Source organism: Helianthus annuus, chromosome 15, assembly GCF_002127325.2.
Source record: "Helianthus annuus cultivar XRQ/B chromosome 15, HanXRQr2.0-SUNRISE, whole genome shotgun sequence".
Lineage (NCBI taxonomy): Eukaryota > Viridiplantae > Streptophyta > Magnoliopsida > Asterales > Asteraceae > Helianthus > Helianthus annuus.
In genome coordinates this window covers 73,471,481-73,498,440 of record NC_035447.2, presented here as the reverse complement: position 1 = coordinate 73,498,440, position 26,960 = coordinate 73,471,481, and the positions used below count along the sequence as shown (strand labels likewise).

At 36.7% G+C, this 26,960-nt stretch overlaps 1 protein-coding gene and 1 long non-coding RNA gene across 7 annotated transcripts; both read left to right on the top strand.

Moving 5' to 3' along the window:
- Nucleotides 1-8,705: 8,705 nt before the first annotated feature.
- Nucleotides 8,706-10,269, top strand: LOC118487264. The gene is made up of 2 exons (XR_004881057.1): nucleotides 8,706-8,799; nucleotides 9,894-10,269. It is a non-coding gene; the product is annotated as an uncharacterized LOC118487264 (long non-coding RNA).
- A 3,826-nt stretch (nucleotides 10,270-14,095) lies between these two features.
- LOC110911910 (germacrene A hydroxylase-like) lies at nucleotides 14,096-22,599 on the top strand. Of its 6 annotated transcripts, none has more exons than XM_035983944.1 (7): nucleotides 14,096-14,250; nucleotides 14,431-14,495; nucleotides 14,613-14,686; nucleotides 15,415-15,736; nucleotides 15,845-15,889; nucleotides 21,036-21,277; nucleotides 21,814-22,599. In XM_035983944.1, exons 5-7 carry the CDS (start codon nucleotides 15,850-15,852, stop codon nucleotides 22,432-22,434), a joined length of 903 nt encoding a protein of 300 aa, XP_035839837.1. In that variant the 5' UTR covers nucleotides 14,096-14,250; nucleotides 14,431-14,495; nucleotides 14,613-14,686; nucleotides 15,415-15,736; nucleotides 15,845-15,849; the 3' UTR covers nucleotides 22,435-22,599. The 6 variants fall into 6 exon arrangements, with proteins under 6 accessions (XP_035839837.1, XP_035839836.1, XP_035839838.1 ...); XM_035983945.1 differs by having other exon boundaries at nucleotides 14,121-14,212; XM_035983943.1 differs by having other exon boundaries at nucleotides 14,105-14,495; nucleotides 15,624-15,736.
- The last annotated feature ends 4,361 nt before the right edge of the window (nucleotides 22,600-26,960 follow it).

Genomic DNA, 26,960 nt, shown 5'->3' with positions numbered 1-26,960 from the left:
ACCCATGAGTACTGAGAATGTGCAGGAGCTCCAAACGTTTGGTGAGGAGTTGTTAGATGAAAGTGAAAGGATAAGACAGATAGGTGAAAGGCTCGTTTGGAAGTATGACGAGCGTAACATGCAGTTTTGGATGAACCCTTATCAGTAATACTGTAATAGTAGTAATATATATATATATACATGTATGTTTGTAAGTTGAAATATATATATATATATATATATATATCCCTTAAAATAGATAATAGCTACTAATGCATACTAGTATTGTACTTTAGATTTCAGTTACAGTTTGTAATAGACGCATATATATAAAATAGAGTAAAGGTCGCAATGTCCGACGATTTTGATCAATGTGCTTGTTGTGCGATTGTTTGCATTAGATATTGTCCTATGATATTAATACATGGTAAATGTTTATAATCCAGATAGACAACGAAGTGAATCAAGAAAAACCGAATAACGATAATAACGGAAACCAAGTAGATAACAGTGCCATCTAACATATAGTGGCACAAGGGATTATAGATGCAATGCCATATATTATCAAAATGGTTAAGGAAGCTGAAAATAATAAAAGTAATAGTGGAAGTAAACGACCACCTACTGAACCCGATCACAGCGTAAACAATGGACCCTTACTTCAAGTGCCAATTCCAAAAAGAAGAAGAACCATGTCTTATGGTTGTTCTTACAAAGAATTCTGGTCCTGTAAACCTATAGAATTCTCTGGCAATGAAGGAGCCATTGCAGCTCTACGCTAGATAGAAAAGACTGAAGCCGTCTTAAAAATAAGCAAGTGCGCAGAAGAAGATAAAATCATGTTTGCTTTCAATTTATTTAAGAATGCAACTTTAGAATGGTGGAACACTATTCTCCAGTCTAGGGGAAGTGATAGAGTCTATAATATGGAATGGAATAAGTTTAAGAACATGGTTGAAAGAAAATTTTGTCCTCCTAATGAAAAGGAACAGATAGCTAATAAATTCTTAAACCTTAGAATGAATGGAGTAGACAGCAAGGGCTACACAACTACATTCTTTGAATATGCTAGAATAGTACCGACCCTAGCATCAACAGAACCAGTATTAATCTCCCATTACGTCTGGTGATTAATCAGTGAGATTAGACATGTAGTCAAGGCAGCTAGACCACAAACTATAGAAGAAGCTGTAGAACTAGCAAATACCTTGACTGATGAACTGGTACGTACACAAGAAGAAAACCAAAGAAAGAACCTAGCTCAAAGGCTTACCCAGGAATTTTGCTACGGTAATTCCAACCGTGGAAAAAACATAGGTTCTACCTCTACACCTTACTGTAAAGCCTGTAAGAAGAAGCATTCAGGAAGATGCTCCACCTACTGTAATTTCTGCAAGATACCAGGACACAAAGAAGAAGATTGTAGAAAGAAACCAAGTAATGGGGTATGCTTCAATTGTGAAGAAAAAGGTCATATCAAGCCAAATTGTCCGAAACTAGCTCCAGCCATAAACAACAAGACTACTAAGAATGCTAGAGCATTTGTTCTGACTGTAGAAGAAGCCAAAATGATTCTGGACGTGATTGTCTGTACGTTTTTAGTTAATGATGTTTTTGCCAAAGTATTATTTGACTCTGGTGCGAACCAAAGTTTTATTAATACTTCATTTTGCAAACTTCTCAATCAACCATTAACTAAACTCCAACAAGAATGCCTACTAGAAACAGCAAATGGAGAATCCATTAAGATTACTGAAATCTTGCAGGGAGCAAGAATAGAATTTTTAAATCAAAAGTTTATTGCAAATCTTTACCCAATGAATCTGGCAGGATTTGATGTTGTATTAGGAATGGATTGGTTAATAGCCAATAAAGCCAGTATTCTATGTGATCAAAAGTCAATACAAGTAAATTCACCAAAAGGTGAAAAGATCACAATTAAAGGAGTTAAGCCAACTAGATCCACGAAATTCATCTCTGTGATGAAAACAACAAGCTGTGCACGAAAAGGGTCAATAGTGTATATGATTTCCATAATCATTAACACTAAAGGAAAAGAATTGAAGGATATTCCTGTAGTATCCCAATTTTCAGACATATTTCCAGAAGAATTACCAGGACTACCGCCTGACAGAGAAGTTGAATTCAGAATTCATCTGCTACCAGGAACAACACCAATTGCCAAGGCACCCTACCTTTTAGCACCCGTAGAAATGCAAGAACTGAAAAAACAGTTAGATGAACTTTTGAAGAAAGGATTCATACAACCTAGTTCATCACCATGGGGAGCACCGATCTTATTCGTTAAAAAGAAAGACGGGTCAATGCGTATGTGCATTGATTACCGAGAATTGAATAAAGTCACGATTAAAAATCGGTACCCATTACCGAGAATCAATGATTTGTTTGATCAGTTACAAGGAGCTCGATTCTTTTCTAAGATCGATTTATGCTTTGGATATCATCAATTAAAAGTACAGGAAGAGGACATTCCTAAGACCGCTTTTAGAACAAGGTATGGCCATTATGAATTTACTGTCATGCCATTTGGTTTAACCAATGTCCCAGACGCATTTATGGACACGATGAACCGAATATGTAAACCATATTTGGATAAATTCATAATTGTCTTTATAGATGATATTCTCATTTACTCTAAGAGTAAAGAAGAACATGCAGTGCACCTACATACGCTCCTAAGTTTATTCAGAAAAGAAAAGCTTTATGCTAAATTCTCGAAGTGTGAGTTTTGGTTAGAAGAAGTACAGTTTCTTGGACATTTAGTCAATCATGAAGGAATTCATGTGGATCCCACAAAGATCGAGGCAATTACTAAATGGAAAACCCCTGAATCACCAACATAAGTTAGAAGTTTTCTAGGACTGGCCGGTTATTATAGACGGTTTATCCGAGATTTTTCTAGAATAGCCATTCCCTTAACTAAGCTAACCTGTAAATCTGTTAAGTTTGAATGGGGACCAAAACAAGAAGAAGCCTCTAGAACTCTTAAGCAAAAATTAACCAACGCACCCATACTAGCGTTACCAGAAGGAACTGAAGACTTTGTAGTCTATTGTGATGCATCTAAGTTAGGTTATAGATGTGTGTTAATGCAACGTCAAAAGGTTATAGCCTATGCCTCTAGACAACTTAAGAATGATGAAGAGAATTATACAACCCATGATTTGGAATTAGGAGCCATAATATTTGCCCTTTAGATTTGGAGGCATTACCTTTATGGTAGTAAGTTTACCATTTTCACCGATCATAAGAGTTTAAGATATGTTTTCGGGCAAAAAGAGTTAAATATGAGACAAAGATGATGGATGGAAATTCTCAGTGATTATGATTGTAATATTCAGTATCATGCAGGAAAGGCTAATGTAGTTGCTGATGCTTTAAGTCGAAAGTATCATGAAAAGCCAAAAAGAGTATGCTCTCTTAAATTAAATCTGCAGATAGATTTAAATGAACAGATTAGAGAAGCACAGAAATCAGTAATCAAGGACGATACTGAAAAATTGAAAGGAATGATTAATGAACTAGAACAAGGAACAGATGGAATTTGGAGATTCCATAAGAATAGGGTTTGGATACCTAAACGAGGAAACCTACACAACCGAATTTTAGAAGAAGCCCATAAGTCTAAGTATACAATAAGCCTGGAAGTGATAAAATGTACCAAGACTTAAGAAAGAATTTCTGGTGGATAGGAATGAAAAAGGATATAGCAGCTTATGTTGCTAAGTGTCTAACCTGTTTACAAGTTAAAGCTGAAAATCAGAAACCTTCAGGTTTATTACAACAGTTAGAAATACCGGTTTGGAAATGGGAATTGATAACAATGGATTTTGTTACCAAATTACCCAAAACAAGAAAAGGTAATGATACAATCTGGGTGATTGTAGACAGGCTAACCAAGTCAGCTCATTTCTTACCAATGAAGGAAACTTTCAGTATGGAACAGTTAACCAAGTTGTATGTAAATGAAATAGTTTCATTACATGGAATTCCTTTATCTATTGTTTCTAATAGAGATAACCGTTTTACCTCTCATTTTTCGACTAGTTTCCAAAAAGCAATGGGAACCAAGCTAAATCTAAGCACCGCTTATCATCCTCAAACGGACGGACAAAGCGAAAGAACAATTCAGACAATGGAAGATATGGTTTAAGCTTGTGTAATTGATTTGGGAGGATATTGGGAAGATCATTTACCATTAATAGAATTTTCTTACAATAACAGCTATCATACCAGTATCAATGCTGCGCCATTCGAAACACTTTATGGACGAAAGTGCCAAACTCCAGTCTGTTGGGCAGAAGTTGGAGAAAAACAACTATCTGGACCCGAGATAGTACAAGAGACAACAGACAAAATTATTCAAGTCAAGGAAAGACTGAAAGCAACACACGATTGACAAAAGAGTTATGCTGATAACAGGCGAAAACCGTTGGAATTCGAAGTAGGAGATAAGGTCTTATTAAAAGTTTCTCCTTGGAAAGGAGTGGTGAGATTCATCAAGAGAGGAAAGCTAAGCCACAGGTATGTTGGACCCTTTGAGATTATCAGAAGGATAGGACCAGTAGCTTATCAGCTACAACTGCCAGAGGAAATGGCAGGAATGCATGATGTATTTCATGTATGCAATCTCAAAAAGTGTTTAGCCAATGAATCATTAGTAGTACCTCTTAAGGACATAGAGGTAAATGAAAAGCTTAAATTTATAGAGAAGCCTCTACAGATTGAAGACAGAAAAGTCAAGAATCTCAAACACAAGAGACTAGTTCTAGTTAAAGTGAAATGGGATTCCAAGAGAGGATCAGAGTACACATGGGAGCTTGAATCAGAGTTGCAGAGGAAATACCCACACCTGTTCCAGTAGACCTCGAGGACGAGTTCTAAAACAAGGTGGGGAGGATATAACAACTCTCCTAAAATATTTCAGATATTCCTAAAATATTTAGAACACCCCTATATGCCTTAAAATACACGCCGTATACGAGAAATGGCCCTAAATACCTTTATTTTTATAAAAATTAAATAAAAACAATTTTTAATGGTCCCTGGCGGGCCGCGACAGAGCCAGTAAAGGCTTACGCGGGCCCTTTGAGATTATCAGAAGGATAGGACCAGTAGCTTATCAGCTACAACTGCCAGAGGAAATGGCAGGAATACATGATGTATTTCATGTATGCAATCTCAAAAAGTGTTTAGCCAATGAATCATTAGTAGTACCTCTTAAGGACATAGAGGTAAATGAAAAGCTTAAATTTATAGAGAAGCCTCTACAGATTGAAGACAGAAAAGTCAAGAATCTCAAACACAAGAGACTAGTTCTAGTTAAAGTGAAATGGGATTCCAAGAGAGGATCAGAATACACATGGGAGCTTGAATCAAAGTTGCAGAGGAAATACCCACACCTGTTCCAGTAGACCTCGAGGACGAGTTCTAAAACAAGGTGGGGAGGATATAACAACTCTCCTAAAATATTTCAGACACTCCTAAAATATTTAGAACACCCCTATATGCCTTAAAATACACGCCGTATACGAGAAATGGCCCTAAATACCTTTATTTTTATAAAAATTAAATAAAAACAATTTTTAATGGTCCCTGGCGGGCCGCGACAGAGCCAGTAAAGGCTTACGCGGGCCGCGAGCGCCTAGCCACCAGGCCTCCTCCGGAGCTGCCACGTGTCCCCACTCGTGTTGAGCCTACCCCATGACCGGGAAAAGCTAGGCCCTACATACCCTATGTCGCGGGCCGTGATGACCCTTGCGGTCTCTTTCGCGGGGCGCGAGGAACCCCTGTTCCAGCCCTATAAATGAGATTGATCGGTAGTTCATTTTCGTCGCTCAAATTTCGTGATTCTCTCTCAATTTCTCTATAGTATAAGTAATACCCGGGTATTCTACCCACTAAAATAGCGAAGTTCTGCCTTGTTGTAAGTATTTTAACCCCCGGTTACGTATTAGATACGCTGCCCGATTGATCTAGTGCTCCGTAACGGCTGTTGAGGCTCTGCCCGACGTAGTCGTTGGAGTTCTGTCTTGGGGAGGGTATAACTAATGTAAATTTGGGTTATTATACTAAAGCATGTGAATTATTTAAAATTATAGATTATAACCAGGAAGCCACAAGAAATTACCTAAGATAGCAATGTGAGTATCCTCCTTTTTGCAAACTATTTTACAAAACCTCAATTGTTTTACCTTATGATTAACAGTGATCGAGTATTTGTATTCTACAATTATCGTCGGTATGTTGGGGTTTTGTATACAAAATTTGTTACTACACTGTGAGTAGTAACATGACCACAAGTTGAGTTGACAGTACCGTGGGTGGTAATTAAAGTAGAAAAATAAACAAATGTAATTGCGGGATCGCCCTCAATGCTGTAAACTGATAAAAAAAACCTGTCTTGATTAAATTGAGATTCACTCACCAGTATTTCCCACTAACAAAATGTTTTTAAACGTGTTTCAGGTAACAAAATGTGAAAGCCAAATAGAAGACAGCTGGACAGCACTGAAGGCTTGGAAAATTGGCTATAAAAGTTACCTAAATAAAGAAGATGTTTTTATTCAATAAAATAGGGTTTATCCCTATAAACATGTTTGTAATAGAAACTTGGGAATTTCCCATGTGTTTAATATTATAAAAATGTGGTATTTTACTCTGATAAAATATTTCCTAACTACGGTCCTGATGAAATTTCCGCTTACAAATTGATAAACACCGATACCACCATCACTGAGTAGGCCGCGACCGACCGCCTCCCGAGGCAGGGGTTCAGGGTTGCGACAGGATGTGTCATCATCATAGAATATCAATGCCCGTATGAGGTCGGGTTTCCTCAAATTTGAAGATTGTTCACCGAACATGAAGGGAATAACAACATATTAGGCATAATTCATGAATTGCAGGTATATCAGGATTTACTCTAAGAGAGTTTGTGACAAGGATGATAGCGTAGGATTGAGCATGGTTGGTGTCAAAGGATAAGGTGTGTACGAAGGAGAAAGATGCAAGGATAATGACGAGGAGGAGTTGTATAGGGGTTGTCATCACTCGTATATGGTTGAAGACACCGGGTTCAAAGTTTTCCCATGAAGAAGCATTCAAAGTTAAAGACTCAATCTTGGATCAACAATTACCAGGGGGATTGATGTGGGCCACTAATTGTGTGATCAAGTTTGAAAGAAAAGATATTGGTTAAAAGTGTAATTAGTATATAGTACAGTTATTATGTATTTGGAACATATGGTATTATACAAGGGTTAGTTGTATCAAAAAGCAAAGTTGATAACCTACATGTGAAGGGATGGGGCGTTCAAAGATCAACACATTGATCCAGAAGTGGCGCCAACATCAGAAGACACATCAATCAGAGTATGGTCACGTCATCCAAGGGTCATGATGATTAGATGGTGTTGGTTCATTTTATATAAATAGGTCTAGATTTTCAGTTTGTAAAAGTATCCAGAATCTTGATTATCAATACAAAGTTTATTTAGGGTAAACCCCTTGTTCATATTCTTGTTATTTTGTTCTTGATTGAATGGTTGATCATGATCTCATCGGATCTATCTATGCATATACAACTCGTTTGATAATTATTATTGACCTTCATGCATAGGGATAATTTTATTGAACAAGTTTCCCCACCACATCTCCTCATGCATATATTTTTGATGTTTTTAGTTATCATTGTTCAAGGTTTTTTAAATTTTAATTAAGTGGTCTTTTAGTGTTACCAATGTACCTTTTGTAATCATCAGGGCCAACCTATGGGGTGGGCGAGCCGCACCTCCAGTTGATGTCCTTTTTTTGAAGGCCTAAACTTACACCATCATATGAAAACGTATTATATTTGACATGTCGTGTGTTACGGAAGTGTAGAAACGTACGGTAACTTAAATTTATACTATACAATGAAAGCATATTATATTTGACCCAACTCATTTCCATAAAAATTTTCGTCAAAATGAAAACCAACTTGAATTTATACCAACACGTACATAAAATGACCTTTTACAAATTTTTAGAATGAAAGTACAATGTGTAAAGTTGAAACTTTAGAAACTCAAGGGGCTCAAAATGACCTTTTACAAATTTTTAGAAACTTGAGGGGGTGTAAGGGTCATTACTGAAAGTTAAAAGGGCCAAAACTGGTGGGAGGATTCTCCACCGACTTAGGTTTCTAGTACTATTACGTTGCGGGAGGACTATTTAACCAAAAAAAATAAACATAGATCGTTGAACAACACATGCCCCTTGTGGGGTTTTAACTTACCAAATTTAGATTGAAACATAAAATATTACCATAGAAAAGAATAATTATGTTGAGATGATAAGAAAACCCATGTATAAAATTAATGGCGAAACGTCATAAGAAAAAAACGATTTTTAGCACCCCAAATAAGCAAGCCGCACGCTTAAGGAAAGACGTTTAGGTGTAAAACTAGATTTAATGTAACACCCTAAAAGTGATAAATTATGCATAATTGTTAGAAATTTATTTTTAAATTTATTTAGTTAAAGAATGTGTTATGATATATGCCTAAGAATGGAGAATGCCTAGAAATAAATAAACACCTAATCTAGAGGGACTAAACTTGACAAGATGGAAGGATCTTGTGTTTAAAATAAACAAAACTCAAAACACACACACTGTGTGCGTGTTTGAGATCGATCAGGCCAAAGAAAAAGGGGTAAACCAAAATTTCAAGAAATCTCCAAATCAAAAAGGGAATTGAAGGATTTTAGGATGCATGTATCAAGATTATCAATCTCCTAAGTGTTCTTCACTATCAAGTAAGTTAAATTTTATGATTTGTTGATGTTGGATGAATTGAGTGTTGATGAACTCGTGAATCTAAGTGAAGTTAGGATGGATATGTGATAGAAACGCCTTATGAAACTTGAATTATGCTTAGATTTCTGATTGTTAGGTATATTTATGAAAAACCCATTTGTAGTGGTTCTTATGTAGGATGATGATGATGTATTTAATGTTAATTTGATGATGCTTGAGGTGTATGACAATGGATGTTGTAGATTATTGATTTTGAATCTGAATTAAAATGAAAGTTATGTGAAGAATTAGTAAGAATCATACTTTAAAAGCTTGTACATAATATTTCATAAATGCGAAACCCGCCAAGTGTTCGATGAAATGCCTAAGAGAACAAATATGTGAAATTGTATGCAAGTTGCGGGTAATTATGTATGAAAAGTGATAATGACATAATTGTTAGCGAACTAAGATGAAAAATGTGATTTAAGTAGAGATCATATGGGACTTTGATTTGTTAGTATGATGTGTTAGAAGCGTGCATTAGTAGCTTGTATTCTATGCATAAGGTTATGGCACACCAAATACACTTAGTTGATTTTGTAGTTGGGTGATGTGGTTATATGATATGTGGATTTTTCTAGCAAGCTAAAGTTGGGTTCAAGGGTAGCGTTAAAATTGGTCAATCTTAAATGATGTTGATAGTTGTGGGATTATGAGATGAAAAATATGGAAGGATGGATTTGTTTTCGTGTTTGTGTAAGAAATTGTATAAGTAAATATGTTTAGGAATCTAGTAGGCACGTAGGTCGTTTTGTATATCGCCTATATTATGTTAAGTTGTGAATATGTCATTTCGGCATAAGCGTATGTGTATGAAGTGGTAAGCATGAGCTAGTGTATATAAATTCGTAAATGATTGTTTGTTTGTAGGTAGGGACGTAGACATGTATGAAGGTACGTTTGCATATAGGTGTATGTGGTAATAGGCGCGTAAGTGTGAATGCATGTGTGTATGAATATACGATGCTAAAGATATACGTATGAACGTTATCAAGGCGTCGGAGTACTTACGATTACTAATGATGTGCTTTGAGTTTGGAATGTAATGCAGGTCTGAGATTGTCAGATTCATGAAGGAATGAAACCTGGTTTGGATAAATAGTATTTAAGAAAGCGCTTGGACAATTCCATGTTTACTTCATAGAATGCTTTACGAATTTCTATTATATGGTTTAATTTGTATGGTGTTAATGACTAATGGTTGGGTTGTACGTGGTGTTAATGACTAATGGTTGGGTTGTAGCGAAGTCAAGCAGACATAGATCGAGTTGAGAGCAAGGATTGTACAGGAAAGAAAGGTCACATAGTTTGTTTTAAATTGGTCATGAAGCATTGATATAATGTAACATTGTGAATCCTCTCTAATGAACGTATTACAATTTGTAGTTGAGTCTTCATGTAATTAATATGATTTTTTAAGAACGAAATTTTTGGGCTCATATTTTCCGCTGTGTCGTATTTAAGTTCTTACAAGTTGGTCTTACAGGGATTTGTTCATAATACGAACGGGCCATGCCCGAATTTTGTTAAATAGTAGTATGATACTATTACTTTTTCGGATTAGAAAATCTGGGCGTTACAAGTTGGTATCAGAGCCCCGGTTTGAGGGAAATCAAGTATGAGGAGGTAAATACTTGGACTCAAACCTGTGTGCTCTTGTGACAAGGAACCCGTACAATCCGAGACTCGATCAAGATCTAAGGGTAGAAGCAAAGGTAAGTATGTACTTAAGTATGTATTTGAAGAAACCTAACAATATGTTATGTGTAAGGTAAGCATAATTGCTTGGAGAGGATGATCTGTGAATGCGGTCTAGGACCGGCATCAAGGCATTTGATAAGAAAAATTGACCCTAGGTACGTAAATTTAACCTGTGGGTGCATGCAACGGTAAAATCTATCAAGTGAAAGAAAATTTCAAAAAGGAATATAATAATAGAATGGTAATGAAGTTTTGAAAATGTTACACGTGCCGAAACCTAATTCTTCGGACATAAGGTGACGATTACACGAAGACACGAAACTAGTATGTGGATTGGGTACCTGGCCAGTACACAAGAAACATATGATGTTCATGAGACCGTGATAATTGTTACCGGTATGTCCGTTAGAATTAGGTAGTAAGTGGACGTGAGGGTGAAGAGAAATGTAAGACTTTCAGGGTTTTGAAAGTACCAAATACACATGAGAAGTATGAATGATAAGTTAGAATCCGCGAAACGGATTCGAAACATGAAAGGATTGAAAGATATGAACGATATGTTAGAAACCGCGAGACGGATTCGAAACATAGAAGGGAATGAATGATAGAATGAAAAAGCTTAAAATTCGTAAATGGGCATGAATCAAATAAGTAAGAATGAATGGCAAGAATGAACGGCTCAAAATTTTAAGTTATTATAGATCGAACGAGTAAATATTCTTTAAGAAGCAGATATTATTCAAGTTGTGTTTTGAACTTTTATATATATATATATATATATATATGTAAATATATGAATATAATTATGCTCATGTATTGTATACAAGAATGGTTGAAAGGATAAATGAGTTATGCAGGTCAAATGGTGATTGCCATTTGAACCTAGTATTTAATGTTTGAAATGGTCAAGTTATTTAATGGTAGGTGAGCATGATGTACGGTAATGTTACTGTCACAAACTGGAAGGAAATAGTCAAGCAAGGTATGGATAACGAGTCAATGGATTTTGACTTGCGTCAGGTATGTATAAAGGTTATGCATTTAATAGGAGCTTATTGCTCGACTAGAGAAGGGTGTGTTAGAATTGGGTAATTAGTAAGCATAGGTCAGAATGGATTTACAAATGGACTTCCGAAAAGTCAAACAAAGTAAGTGGATAGTTATTAAACTAGTATTAGTAAAATAGTATGAAGTATTTGATTTGCCAAGTACGAAATGGACGCTTAAGGTAAGTGATTTCCGGAATCACTTCTTATTTATAAATGAAGTTTGGTATGTTGTATATAGGGAACCATGTAAGAATTTACGGGTAATGGTAAGTACCAAGGTAAGTTCATATGACCTTCGTCTATCCTTATTGTAAATTAAGATGATAGTTCATCGTGTTAATGGAATGTTCATTATGTTGCTGAATGTCCATCGTGTTAATGGAATGTTCATTATGTTGCTGAATGTCCATCGTGTTAATTGAATGTTCATTATGTTGCTGAATGTTCATCAACATATAGAGCTTTTGTTTAGGAAACAAGATTACTCAGATTTGGACGAATAAAAATAAAAAATGTATACACCTTGGCGGTCAAGAAAACAATTCAAAGTATATGATAATTGCAATCAGGTCCCTTGATTTGTTTGGCGGGTATTTTCGGCTTTGGATAAAGTTTGATAAATGTTGTTTTTATAATAATATAATTACTTCACCTGCTTAACTCGTTTTTCATGTATAAATCGATACCTATAATGTTTTATAAAAATACGAGTATTCCCTCGGAACGAGCGTATTTTTCTCTATCATAAGACCTAAGTCTCACAAAAATCGGGGTATGGTCAAAGATAATATAATTTATTATTATAAGAGAAAAATGCACGGATAGTCCCTGTGGTTTCACCTTTTTTCACCTATAGTCCCTAACTTTCTAAAACTACTTGAATAGTCCCCAAGTTTTCGATTTTTGTTCTCGGATAGTCCCTGGGTCTAACTTCAGTTACTTTTCTCAGTTAAGTGGGTGTGAAATGACCAAAATGCCCTTTCCTTAAAAGGCCAAACCATAGGGACTATCCGGGCACCTTCTTCATTTTTATTTATAAAACCCCACCACCACACTTCATCTTCAACCTCCACCCACCATCACCCTCCTCCACCCTCCACCATCGCCGGCTGCCGGTCATCCAGTGCCTCCGGCTTCCAAGAAACCTTATCTGGCTTCTATTATATTTTTTTTACCACACTTCAACTGTCATAAAAATCGTATTTCCTTTCATTATAACCAGCTGCAACTATCAATTCAACCCAGCCACACACATCGATTTCTATCAGTAATATGTTTCAAACAAAGTACTCAGTTCTTGGTCCGATTGTGTTTGTGAAATCAGTTCGAATTCAATGATAAATGTCTGAAGTGCACACACGGTACAGCGAAACAGATCAAAATTTGATTTGAAATAATTCTTTTTTCACTTATCTCAAACAACCTGCAACAACAACTGATCAAAACAAACCCTTCTCGGCAGAAAAACGAGCTGATATTTGATCCAATTTTAGCCGTAAATTAGTCCGAAAACATGGTGCCTCGACCGTGTTTGCGTCTGGAACTGATATGAGGATAAAGGACTCGATCACCACTGTCGTAAAGATGTGATCCGAAAGAAAAGAAATTAGAAACAGAGGATGTTGTTGAAGATTTACCCGATCACCACTGCCGGAGCTGCCGATTTCTGCCGCCACCACTTCCAGCGGCGCCGCAGCCGGGGGGGGGTCGCAATTTTCTTCATCCGCCATCGACGTCACCACCGCCGCGACCCGCCGCCACTCACCAACCTCCGCCATCTCTCTCCCTCTCCTTGGTCTCTCTCTTCCTCTCTGTCTCTCTGGTTCCGTAGCCATCGCTCACCACCACCGGACGGTGGTGTTCCGTTTTTTCGACGAGGGGAGGTGTTGGGGGTGTCTTGCCGGCCGATTAACTAGTTAGACCCGTCTCCGGAGTCCAGTCGGACTCCCTTGTGCTCGTCGGTAGGGAAAACAAGAGGTAGGGGGTGTTTGGTAGTGTATTTAAAGAGAAACAGAGTATGGGTATTAGGGTTTCTTAATGTTGAAGATGAAGGGTGGATGGGTTTTATAAAGAGAAGATGTCCGGATAGTCCCTATGGTTTGGCCTTTTAAGGAAAGGGCATTTTGGTCATTTCAACACCCACTTAACTGAGAAAAGTAACTGAAGTTAGACCCAGGGACTATCCGAGAACAAAAATCGAAAACTTGGGGACTATTCAAGTAGTTTTAGAAAGTTAGGGACTATAGGTGAAAAAAAGGTGAAACCACAGGGACTATCCGGGCATTTTTCTCTTATTATAACTATGTGTGCCAATAGTAAAAGTTTTGTGCTTAAAACAAATGAACATTCGTATTCTATTTCTAATGATTCGAACAAATTCACAAATGATTCGAATTCAATTCTTTTTTTTAAACGGGTCGGATTTTTCTAGTACTATTTTTTTGGCGGATGTTACATTTTCTTCGGGAAGCACTTATATGAGGTTTTCTCATCCCTTTAGATAGAGGGATAAGAAAAAAAAAGCGTATGGGGGGAGAGATGAGAGCGATAGAGGGAGAAAAAAACCAACAGAGAACAATGGGAACCAAGTAGTTCGGCAGCCGGTGACGATGGAGGCACGGTGGGAATTGAGGCAATTTACTATGAATTAACGTCAACGTTTGCTTCTGCTTCGGCTATCCATCTTCAGTTTTAATTTTATTTTCATATCAACATTCAATTATGTTGTTGTTTCTTGATGATCTTGCACTCTTTCAGTTATTTATTCTTTTCTAGCCTAATACTATGCTAATTAGAAGATTTAATTATTGGATTTCTTTAATTTTGCTGTATATATAGCATATGGACTTGACTTTGTGATCCACTCTACAACAATCTCTAAGAGATGCGAATAACCTGGCTAGGTAATTCTGGCTTTCAATAGATTACATTTGTCTTTAAAGTTTTTATATTTGTATTATTTGTTAATTGTGATCTGATTATTGTTTGTTATTTCGGCATACTCACTCTCTCGATTACAGAAGAGACCTTGGTAGAGTTCCTTTTAGAGGCCTGAGAAACCGCTGTCAATTGGGTCCAAATGCCTAGGATGAAGGTTTGTTAATAATTTATATTCTTCTAATTGTTTTAGTAATGACAATCTTGATTATATTGTTAAAATTCGTTGGTCGAGCTCGAGTCTATGACACAGTAGTAATCTTAAAAAAAAAGAACTAATTGGTTATCTAATAAGCAATAATCTTAATCTTGATTTAAAATTCTAAACATATTGTCAATATAGTTTTTTTTATTAATTGATAGCAATGTTGATTATAGTGCCTAAGCTCATTATCATAGTGTATTTATTTCTAGCTAGGTCCCGATTTGACTTGGCTCTTTGCCATTTAACAGAGTTGTAGTGACCCTCTTTATTTATCCTTGGGTTTTAATGTGAAATTAGAATCCATTAACTAACAAATGGGTTGATTGGGTCGTCTTTTATCTTACACGGGTCAAATCTATAGTTATAGGTAAAACAAGAACTGGTCAATCCTAAAGACTATATATGTAGTGTATATAGCTTCCTGGAAAAATTTACTCAAAGACTTAGATTATTTTCCATTACTTCAAGATCAAGAGCTATTGGTATTTCCATACATAACATAATGAAATAACCTATGTCTTTGAATAAATGTTTTAGGAAGCTGAAATAAATATACATTGGAAATAAAATGATAGAGGCTTAACTCAACCCAACACCCTTCAAGCAACGCTAATAAAGGACCCACTAGCTTAAACCGATGAATTTAAAGCTCATTTTTATTGATTTTTTTAAATTTGCAGCCATGTTGTCATTTTGTTTGACACGCATATATGAAAGGCTATGATTGTCCTTTCGATCATGAAGTATCCAAATACCTTTGCAATTGTTATTAAACAAAAGGGTTTTGCAATTGAGGTTCAGATTAAATATTTCCATGATGTAATACATCATTTGTATTTTTCATCAAATAAAAGTAAGTCTTTATCTAAAGGGTTTGATGTGTTTGTAGAATTTAGGTCTCTAATGAAACATGATGTTTAATCTCTAACGATTTCCAATGATGAGATTAATGTTGGATTGCTAAGTTGATTACGTCAAAAGGTCGGAATACAACATCGCGAGGTAACGTTGTTGATTTATTGATTCGTTTTTTATTAACCTTTATTCTAACAATCTACAACACATTTATCGTCAATGAGGTTTTTTTCTATACATGTTTTACCGTTATAGTGCTAATGGCATATACAACAAACTTTGGCACGATATCTGTTTCAGGTAACCACCCTATTTTACCTGACATGAATTGATTTTGAATGATTTATGTCAAATGATTTATAACTTCAACGAATTCTTATTAGTGAAGTCCTACTGTAAAATTTCTTTGTTTCTTACTCTCATGATTATGCTTTTTAATATGTTTTCTTTGCTTTGTAGGGGTAAGATGGGTGCTTCTCTCCATATGTCATACAAAACATAAGCTATTAGTGACAACTCGCTATATTTAACATATAAAAAAACTTTATATGTTAAATATGACGAGCTGCCGCCAATAGCCTGTGTCTTGTATGACCTATGGAGAGAAGCACCCATCTTCTCCCTACAAAGCAAAGAAAAATTATAAAAAAAAACATTATTATGAGATTAACAAAGAAACAAATCATTTGAAAAGTGACATCTTGGACCATTTGGGCAATACTGCCACATATTGTTTGATAATTTGTTAAACGGCAAAGTAGACTCGACAACGTTTGCCAACCAAGTATTCTTTTTAGGTGTTAACTAGGTTTAAAGAAGTTTGCCGCGTTGCGGCAAATTTCTTTTGTTATTTAGTCTGTGTTTACATGTATTTTGAAATCACTACGAGCGTGTTGCGAACGGAACTGCTGACAAGAATAAAAAGAAAATGTAGAAAAAAACACTATAAGATAACCGAAAGAAAATCAACCAAAAAAGTTGTATGGTAACGATGTTGTTCGTATGAAACCCGTGGTCAGAGATGAGCAAATTGTTCTGGGTGCTGGCACCAAATTTGCCGAATCGAAAGATCTTAAGCACCAATTCGGTACCGACTTTTGGCGTTCCTGGTACCGGTTCAATACTGTTTTTTACCTTCATATACCGGTATCGTAACCAGTATTTTCGGTATCAGTATCGATTCTGTATCGGTTGGCACCGAGCTCATCCCTACCCCTTAAACTAAAAAAAGAAAAAAATTAAAAGTTGAAGAAAATCAACAAAAAAAAAGTTATACGATACCGGTGTACGTACGGTATGTCACACCCCAACCGATGGCGGAAACATCGGGGCGTGGCACTGAGCGAAACAGATTGTCCATGAGTATCCATAACAACTATTCATTACCAGATAATTAAATGTCGTGTCCCATACCACAACATATCCAAATAAAAACAGTTATTACAAATAATTGTCTCAAAAACAAATACTGTTCCGACGACTCAATTTAAGCGTGACAAAACTAGACCCCTAGCTTGATTCACCAAAGCACAACAATTCCTAGCATCTTAAGCACTTGCCACATACGTTAGAATAAAGGTCAAAACACATAGTGTAAAGGTGAGCATACAAGTTTGATAGCATAGTAGAGTTCGAAATAATTTACGCATAACCAGCATGAAACATGTACAAAGTGAAGGCAAGTAGGTTATCGGTAGAGAAATATGCACAGACGTGACTGCGAGTTATAGAATGCGCCACACATATCCCCCCTGGGACACGTGAAGTAAAGGCCTTAACAACCCCTATCCACGACAGGTGCTGAGTCCAAACTATAGTACTATCATTGTTAAGGTGTCAGGCAACAATCACTGTGTTAACATAACATACAAGCATTCATCGAATAATACGTAGCATGCATTAAAGGTCAGCGTATAAATAGTGTCTGCCTTGTGTGTCGATTGTGTTTTGAATAAGTAACGTATGTAACACCCAAAAGTGTGTAAAGCAAAAAAGGGGATTGAGTATACTTACAGATAGCGTTTAACAAGTAAACACTCTCTTGGATTGAAGGGAGCGCTGAGAGATTAGCCTGAACAGTTAACGATAGCATAAGCGAAGAACGGCGCGATAAACGGTGAAAAAGTGATAAGTGTCGAGTGGCAACCCGATCGGATGGCTATCCGATTGGTTAACCATTCGATCGGATGTCAATCCGTTCGGATGGTCATCCGATCGGATGGCCATTCGATGGGATTGACATTCGTTTGGTAAGGATGTGTTTGTGTATGATGGCTTTGAAGTTTTCGTTGTAGCATTTAGAAAACAGAGAAGTATCTCTACCTTTCAGGTCGATCAATCGAACGGTCGTTCGATCGGATGGCGATCCGATTGGCAGGACACTTAGTGAGAACAAGTTCACAGCAGGATTGTCAGTCGATCGGATAGCAATCCGATCGGTTGGTAATCCGTTAGTTACTGATGATCTTTGAAAAGTATGAAAATGATTAACTGTCGAAGTTCCAAAAGTCAAATGATCGGATGGTCGTTCGATCGGATGGCTATCCGATCGGACGGCAATCCGTTCGACGTTCAGAACCTTGAAAGTTTGAAGAAAAGTTTAAGTGTTGAATCTCAAGTGTAATCCAATCGGATTGCGGTTCGATCGGATGGCAATCCGATCGGACGACGATCCGTCCCGTGATCTGATCTTTTTGTTACATGAAAAGTTGTTAAGTTTTGAAGGTTTTGCGACATGATCGAGACGGTTTGACAACATGCTAGACAACAGAAACCCCATCATGACATCAAGTTATCCGATTGGACAGGAATCACCCAAATCCGACCAGTTTACTGGTTCGTGACGGTTGTTCATGTTTACCCCGAAATCGGTGGTCCCTTTGATAGAAACCAGATCTTGAACCAACACATCAATAAGGAAGAGTAAAAGGTCTGTACAAGATCCGTTTCTATCGGTTTTGAGTGCATTGAGTGTAAAAGAGTTGAAAGAAAGTTAGAAAACCATCTTTCAATCCTTTTAACCATGAATATGTGTAGATCTATGCAAAAACATTGTTTAATCATGGGGAAATCCTTCAGATCTGAGTTGTTCTTGGTGGAATGAGGCCAAAACTTGAAATTCATAAGAACTCCATGATGGCATCATCCTAGAACACCTCAAATCCGCTGATTTCACGGTTAAAAGTTAAGATTCAAAGGTGAAAAAGATGAAGGAGTGCGTGTAGATCATAAAAGTACAAGATTTAGGTTGAAAACTTACAAGAAACGCGAGAAATCGAGAGAAAGAAGGCTTGAGTGCGGCTGGTCGAGTGGAGGAGCTGTCACATCACAAATGATGTGACAGGAGGGTATTTATTGGGTTTTCAAAAGAGGAAAGTGCACAAGGGTCGGATTGGCCACCGATCGGATGGCGCCTTGATCGGATGGCAATCCGATCGGATGGTAATCCGATCGGATGGCCACTCGATCGGTTGTCCATTTGATCCAGGTGTCCGGCGTGTTGAGTTTTGTCTTTTCGATTCGCGTGTTGAGCGTTGCGATGCGTTTCGAGCGAGCGATGTGATAGATTAATAATAAACACACAAATACTATATCTAACATACAATCGTCTTAAATATCTTGCGTTTTAGCGTTTGCGGTTCGATTATGATAGAGTTGCGATTGCGTTTCGATTGCGATAAAGCGATAAAACACGCGATAAACATCGATTAAACCTCGATTATTAATAGATACTCCACATAATACAACTAAAGCGATTAAAATAAAAGATTCGATTACAAGTCAAAGAAGTCAAAACAGTAGTTGAGCAAGGAGTGACAGATCGTAATTAGCAATCTTTTCTTCCTTTGACTTCAATCTTGACCTTGACTTTGACTTTCGAAACACGGGGTGTTACAGCGCCTTCATGTCGCTTTCGAGTTCCCAGGTGAACTCTGCGGGTACTTCGCCCTCATGTCGCTTTCGAGTTCCCAAGTGAACCCGTTTATCGCACCTTCATGTCGCTTTCGAGTTCCCAGGTGAACTTTGCGGGTACTTCGCCCTCATGTCGCTTTCGAGTTCCCAGGTGAACCCGTTTATCGCGCCGTTCGTCGCTTATGCTATCGTTAACTGTTCAGGCTAATCTCTCAGCGCTCCCTTCAATCCAAGAGAGTGTTTACTTGTTAAACGCTATCTGTGAGTATACTCGATCCCCTTTTTGCTTTACGCACTTTTGGGTGTTACATACGTTACTTATTCAAAACACAATCGACACACAACGCAAACACTATTTATACGCTGACCTTTAATGCATGCTACATGTTATTCGATGAATGCTTGTATGTTATGTTAACACAATGATTGTTGCCTGACACCTTAGCAACGATAGTACTATAGTTTGGACTCACATTTTGTCTAAATAATAACTTTTTATCGATTAATGTTTATCATTGTAATTTTGTTAGCAAATTTATAATGTTCAGAATATGGCATTTCGTATTTGTATCTTAATGAATTATGGTTAAAGCATTATATTCTTATGATTGATTTGGTGGAAAGATTGATCTCTAGTCTAAAACAAAACCTTGTAATACACAGTTCATAAGCTAGTAATTTTATACAAACTAACATGGTATAACGTCAAACTATTACCACTGATTAACACACTTAAGAAAGTTAAAATAAAAGACATCTACATATTTACGTAACAACATATATTAAAATAGTCAGCCACCAAGATTTTCTTGATGTTATAGTGATAGTCTTCACCTATATATAGGAACTTAAAATCGAGCTACAAACACAACTAATCCGAAATCTCATATTCTCTCTTCATCCACAACAAAGATGGAGTTCTCTTTCACAACCTTCCTTGTGTTTTCTCTTTTTGTCTTCCTCCTTAGTAAACTCTTCACCCCTTCAAAACCAAAACAAAATCTTCCTCCAGAGCCATGGAGACTCCCAATTATCGGACATATGCACCATTTAATAGGCTCACTACCGCACCGTGGTCTACGCGACTTGGCCCTCAAATACGGGCCTCTAATGCACCTACAACTCGGTGAGCTTTCAACGATAGTCATATCCAACCCTCGCTGGGCTAAAGAGGTCTTAACCACTCATGATATCGCGTTTGCGGACAGACCCGTGGTCTTAACCACCGAGATTGTTGCATACCAAAACACTGATGTTGTATGGTCTCCTTACGGCGATTACTGGAGGCAACTACGAAAGATTGTCACGTTGGAACTTCTAAGTGTCAAAAAAGTGAAGTCTTTTAGTTATATTCGCGAGGACGAGTGTTATAATCTTGTTAAAACACTTCGTGGGTCTGCTGGCTCGCCAGTGAATCTTTCACAAATGATTTTCGACACGATTGCGAAGATCGTATGTCGAGCAGCATTTGGTAAAGGATGCAAAGACCAAGAAGAGTTTATTGATATTGTTAAAGAGTTGTTTAAGTTAACAGGTGGCTTTGATGTGGCTGATGTGTTTCCGTCCAAGAAAATAATCCATACGCTCACGGGGAAGAGGCCGAAGCTCGAAAGCATACATAAGCGACTCGACAAGATCCTTAGCGACGTGATAACCGAGCACCCCGGACAACATGCAAACACAAGCGATCAGGAGTCTCTTCTTGATGTCTTGTTGCGGCTCCAAGCCAGTGGTGAATTCAAGTTGAGTACAAAGAATGTCAAGGCTGTGACTTTGGTGAGCAATTTTTTTATAATATATATATCATTTTATAATAAAACATGCTGACCACCAAATTACATATATGACCACTGATTTGTATTTAATCGGGATAAAATTCAAAGTAAAGAATATTGAATTTTCAATACCCATCAAACAAACATGTAGTTTCTAGGCGAAAACATGGACCATCTTTGAACGAAAACGATTTGTAACGTGACATTCTAGGAAAACTTTTTTTTAAAAGATTAAGACTATAGGGAGCATGAAAGTGTTATAAAGATTAAAAACTTTATAAAGAGTAAAAGTTAAACTTTTAAAATATTTAAGAAAAAGTTATAATAATATTTCAACTTTTAGATATTGTTAAAAAAACATTCTTGGTTTTAGAAGACTATTTTACAAAATTTCAAGACTATTTTATCAACCTCATCTATCAAGATATACCATTTCTATAATTTTCCAATCTTTTCTACTACGTTGAGCAAACCTTTTAGTGCAAATCTTTTGGGTGGTACTTCTATAAAACTCTGGACTAACATGAAATGATATAGGATATGTTCGGAGGCGGAACCGATACGTCATCCGCAACATTAGAATGGGCGATTTCCGAACTAATAAAGAATCCTCGGGTGTTGAAGAAAGCACAAGCCGAACTCAGGGACGCGCTCAAAGGAAAGGAGAGGATTGTAGAGTCAGATCTTCATGATCTTGACTACTTAAAGCTAATTGTACGAGAAACATTGAGAATGCACCTCCCACTTCCATTATTATTCCCTAGAGAATGTAGGGAAGCATGTAAAATAGGGGGATACGATATACCCCTCAAGACCAAACTTCTTGTCAATGGATGGGCTATAAATAGGGATCCTGCATATTGGAAGGACCCTGATAGCTTCATACCCGAAAGGTTTAGCGACAACCCGACGAATGTGTTGGGTACAGAATTTGAATATCTTCCTTTTGGTGCGGGAAGAAGGATGTGTCCAGCAGCGGTCCTTGGGATAGCGAATGTCGAGGTTCCATTAGCGCATATGCTGTATTACTTCGACTGGGAGCTCCCGAACAACAAGCCCGGTGACGAGTTGGACATGGATGAGGTGTTCGGAGCATCTGTTCAAAGAAAGAACGAGCTGTACTTGGTTATGAAGCCCTACAACTTTGGCAAAAACTAGTATACTGGAACTTTTTAAGGTTCATGTGTCATGCAGTATCTCTTAAGTTCAATTTAGCTTTTGTACTGTGATTTGCTTTGTGGAAAGTAGTTGTTTTGTTGTAATATTTGTTTAAACCCCATAAATATATAAATAAACGTGCATGACCCAAATTACTAAAGTAAACCTGGTTAGATTAGTTATGTTTCTAAACTTTGACATTGGAAACGAATCAGAAGTTGTTAGTGTTAAATAAAATAGTGAAAAACAAGAATACGAGTTTTAAGGCAGTATAGTGTGGGATAAAGGCTCCAGGGGCTTTATCACGTCATATCAACACTACGTTTGTACAACATAAGGGAGGGCTTTATTGTTAACTTGCATGGTACGGAATAAAGCCCCTTTTAACTATATAAAAAAGGAAATAGAGATTAAAAAAAAGAAATTTGTTTGGTTGCTTCAAAGTGATCCATAGCGCCGCTTGATGGCGGAGGAGGCTGGTGTTGGCGCCACCCAGCTGAGGTGGCTGGGAGCGTTGCCCCACACTGTACAGCCTAAGTATATAGTTTTCATTAACTTTGGAAAGGAATACTTACAATTAATCTTGACTAGTATAATTATTATTTACCGGTTTTAAGTTCTACTATGTGATAACTTTGCAACGAATCATACCGTGTATAATGTGACTATTGGGTTATGTGTGAAGGTTCAATTTGGGTTGGGCCCGATTCAGATTAGAAGACAGTTTTGAAGCATAAGAACTAAATTGAAGACATAAAGGCTTGGCTCGTTTTATTTAATTAAAGAACATTATTGGTTTTCTTGTTCTCTAAGGTTTGTAACCATAATCTGTAATTATAAATAGGCGTTTTGTATATGTAATTCCTCATCACTAGTGTAACATCCTAAAAATGGATTTGGTAAATAAACCCAATTAATAGGGGATGGGTGGGTAAAATATCGTTAGTGATAAAAGCTAACCCATAAACATTAGGACTTAAATAAATAAACTTAATGTTAAATAAAAAGTGAATAAATATTTTATAAGATAAAGTTGTAGAAAGCTCGGGTTATCGAAACTTAATTGAAGTTGATGGGGTAGCATCCTCGAACTTAATAGGTATAAGTATCACGTTCGTATGATAATTAACGAGAAGTAGGCAACTAGGAATATTAACCTAGTTAAAAACATGTTGTATATTAGTAAAGTGGGTAAACCATGGCTCAATTATCATAAAACCAAACTATAGGGGCCGAATTAGGTTATTAACAAAACTTATGGGTATTAATAGATGAAAAACACTGCGTGTGTCGTGATTTAGAGAGGGAATGGGAGAACAACCCCTAAAAACCTTCAAACACAAATCCTGGCAAATTCAAGGGTGAACTGAGGCTAAATCTTGTGCATGAACCTTGATTATTGATCATCCATGCTTGATAATTATATGGTAAGTTGCATTTTACATTTTTAAAGATGTTCTATGAAGGGAAACTTGAATATGATAGTCTTGATTTAGATATTGTAGATAGTATGTTGAAAATGATGATGTATTTATGTTTATGATCATCATACTTGCAAGTATATGTGAATTACTTGAACACTTTAGAGGTTTGATTAAATGTTCAGGCTTGCTATGAAATGAGTTTTTGACATGAAAGATGAACCCATGACTAACTGATAAAAATGATGAATTAGCAATGATGAATTAGCATATGGTAATTGAAAGTTTATGTTGACTTGATGTTACTAAAGTGAAAGAACTTGTATAAATGAAAGAAATAAGATGAAATTCGTAGAGGAATTTAGCTAAAATGTTGGCCTAAAATGGTGCCACTAAGATATTGATAAAATGTGTAAATGAGTTTTATTAAACTTGTTATTGCATATATATGTCAATTGGCAGTTTGATTTTCTAAGAGTCAATTGGCAGTTTGACATTTTAAAAGTCAAACTGACCTCTAATAGAATTGAATGAGAAATATGATATAAAAGTCCATAAGGTGAGATAGACATGATGTAGGATGACTAATCTAACCATCATGTGGATGTTATATGATAGTTTGACTCTTAACGAGCTAGGTGGGAGCTTGGAAAGCAATGGGTCAAACAGGTCAAGACGCAAGGAAGCTCGAACGGACGCAAGGTAAGTAAAACTTACACTTCTTAGAATAGAATCACTATTTAAGAAATGAGAAGTAGTTGGTTAAAAACAATGACTTGTTAAAGTCGAGACCCCATGGTGTAAACCATGAACGCGTCAAAATGGATAAAGTACGATGTACTATAGTTAGAAATAAACAATGGCCGGTTAAAGTCGAGACCCCATGGTGTAAACCATGAAACGGGCCGAACGAGTAAAATGGTAAGTAACCATGCTTTGGAGATGAACCAATAAATTTTTAATAAGACCTTCTGGCACAAACCAAAATGGCTCTAACGAGTAAAAATGAATTCTTTGTGGTAAACAAATGAATTTACAAAATATGACTTTCCGGCGCGAACCACAATGGGTCGAACTGGTAAAAATGAATTTTTGATGGTAACCTGTGAATTTTTGAAATAGGACTCTATGGTGTAAACCATAACGGGTCAAATGGGTAAGATGGTAAGTATGTACGTTTGCAATAAAAAATTCATGGTTAGTCGAATCGCTAAAAGGGTAAGCTATGAATGGGTCAAATGGACAACCGGGTCAAACGGGTCAAATGGTGATTTTATCATCATTTGGATATGGTATTTATTGCTTTGTTTGTTAAGTTTCATACTTACAGGTAAACATAATGTATGGGCATGCATTGCCATGAATTAGCGAATAGAATCGAGGGTATTGATAACGGGTCATCGCTTTGACCCACGCCGGGTATGTGTAATTATACTTTTGGTAAGGGCTTATGGCCCGACGAAAGATGGCTGGGCCAGATGTGGCAAATACATTAACTCAAATGAGATATATCTAGTATTTGGGTAAAACGACCTTTAGAGCCAATCACATGTCTATGATGCGAAATTCTGGCTAAATAGGTTTTAAAATACTAAACCATTGGAAACTTTTATGTCCTTAGGGATATAATAAATCTAGATGGGATAACGAGCTAAATGTGCCTGTTAGTTTTCATTTAAACTTATAAAAGTTTTCCGTTTCGTAAAAGGGCTAAAATTTACTATAACACCCTCAGATAATGGTACAGGAAAATTACCTCCAAAGTAGATTTAATTATGATTTCTTTGATAAAGTTGATCATTTCGGTGACATAAGAAAATATGAAACATGAACTAGAATGGATAATGCCTCCAAACAGGTCATTAATGTGACAACTGGCACCAAACCGGTAATTTACGTACACTTTAACTATTACTTGATGATTACAATTATGTGCTTTAATGTCAACATTATCTAATTTCATACAATACAAGTGAATTCATGCACGTTTTATACTACAAAATATTGCTTTATGCATTAACGAGAACGTTGCATCAGAAACACTAGTAAACTCACCGGTAAAACACAATATGCCAACAACTATGCAGAAAGCAGTCAGACACTAGAATTGGGGCCTAGGTGTAGGTCCAACGTCAAGAATACACTAAAACCCAAGAGTACATACAAGGGTTAACATATAGACTTTCCGGAGACTAAAATACGCACTAAAAAGCACCCGAAACGCACTTTAAGTGCAGAATTTCACCAAATTAAGCTATAATCAGCTCTTTGGCACTGAAATATCATGCGTAATTTACGTTTTGTTATCCAGAATACTTCCCCAAGAGTTGGGAATTGAAAGGGGTACAAAAGGAAACATAAAGGACACTAAACGGTGCAGTTTAGCACTCTAACAAATCGGTATCTAACCGAACAACCGGACATTACCCGGAACAAAAATAATATTAGAAGCATTGTTTTTGTTTTTTTCTGAGCTAGTTATGATCACCGAACATTGTAATACACCTTATAAGCACTAAACACCTAAATCCCTAAATATTATACTCGAAAGCTAACTAGAAGCATGTAACTAAAGTTGAAAACCAACCATGCAACCCCCCCCCCACTTGAGGCCGGTTACAACATGGGCCCACATGAAGATTTTATTTGTATAATTTAATAGATTATGTTTAGAATATGATCAACATAATATGCCTTATACCATTTGATGTTGGAGGATCTTTATAAAAACCCAAAGTCATTAACCTCCATCATTCTTCATCTCCTTCATCACACCCTTTTCTTCTCTTCTCCCTATAACCTCACGGCTCCAACACCCTCTCCTAACCTCTCCATTTCCAATCCATTACCAAGCATTCTAAGCATTAACAAAGGTGTAAGAAGGCATATAAGAAAACTAGGAGCTTGTAGAAGTTGAAAGACCTCCTTCATTTGCTTTTATCCACTGCATTTGTCCTCTTGATCATCCCTAGCCTTGTGCTAGTGGTAAGAACATTAATCTCTTCATGTTGCATCTTATTTAAGTGGTTAAAGAATGATACATGATGTTAATCTTGAAGAACACTAAGAATCACAAGAAAAGAACTTGAACATAAGCTTTAAATA

Coding starts and splice junctions, on each gene's coding strand:
- LOC110911910 (XM_022156563.2), top strand. CDS start 20,414: ATGGAGTTCTCTTTCACAACCTTCCTTGTGTTTTCTCTTTTTGTCTTC. Junction 21,278..21,813: donor ATGTCAAGGCTGTGACTTTG/GTGAGCAATTTT, acceptor GAAATGATATAG/GATATGTTCGGAGGCGGAAC.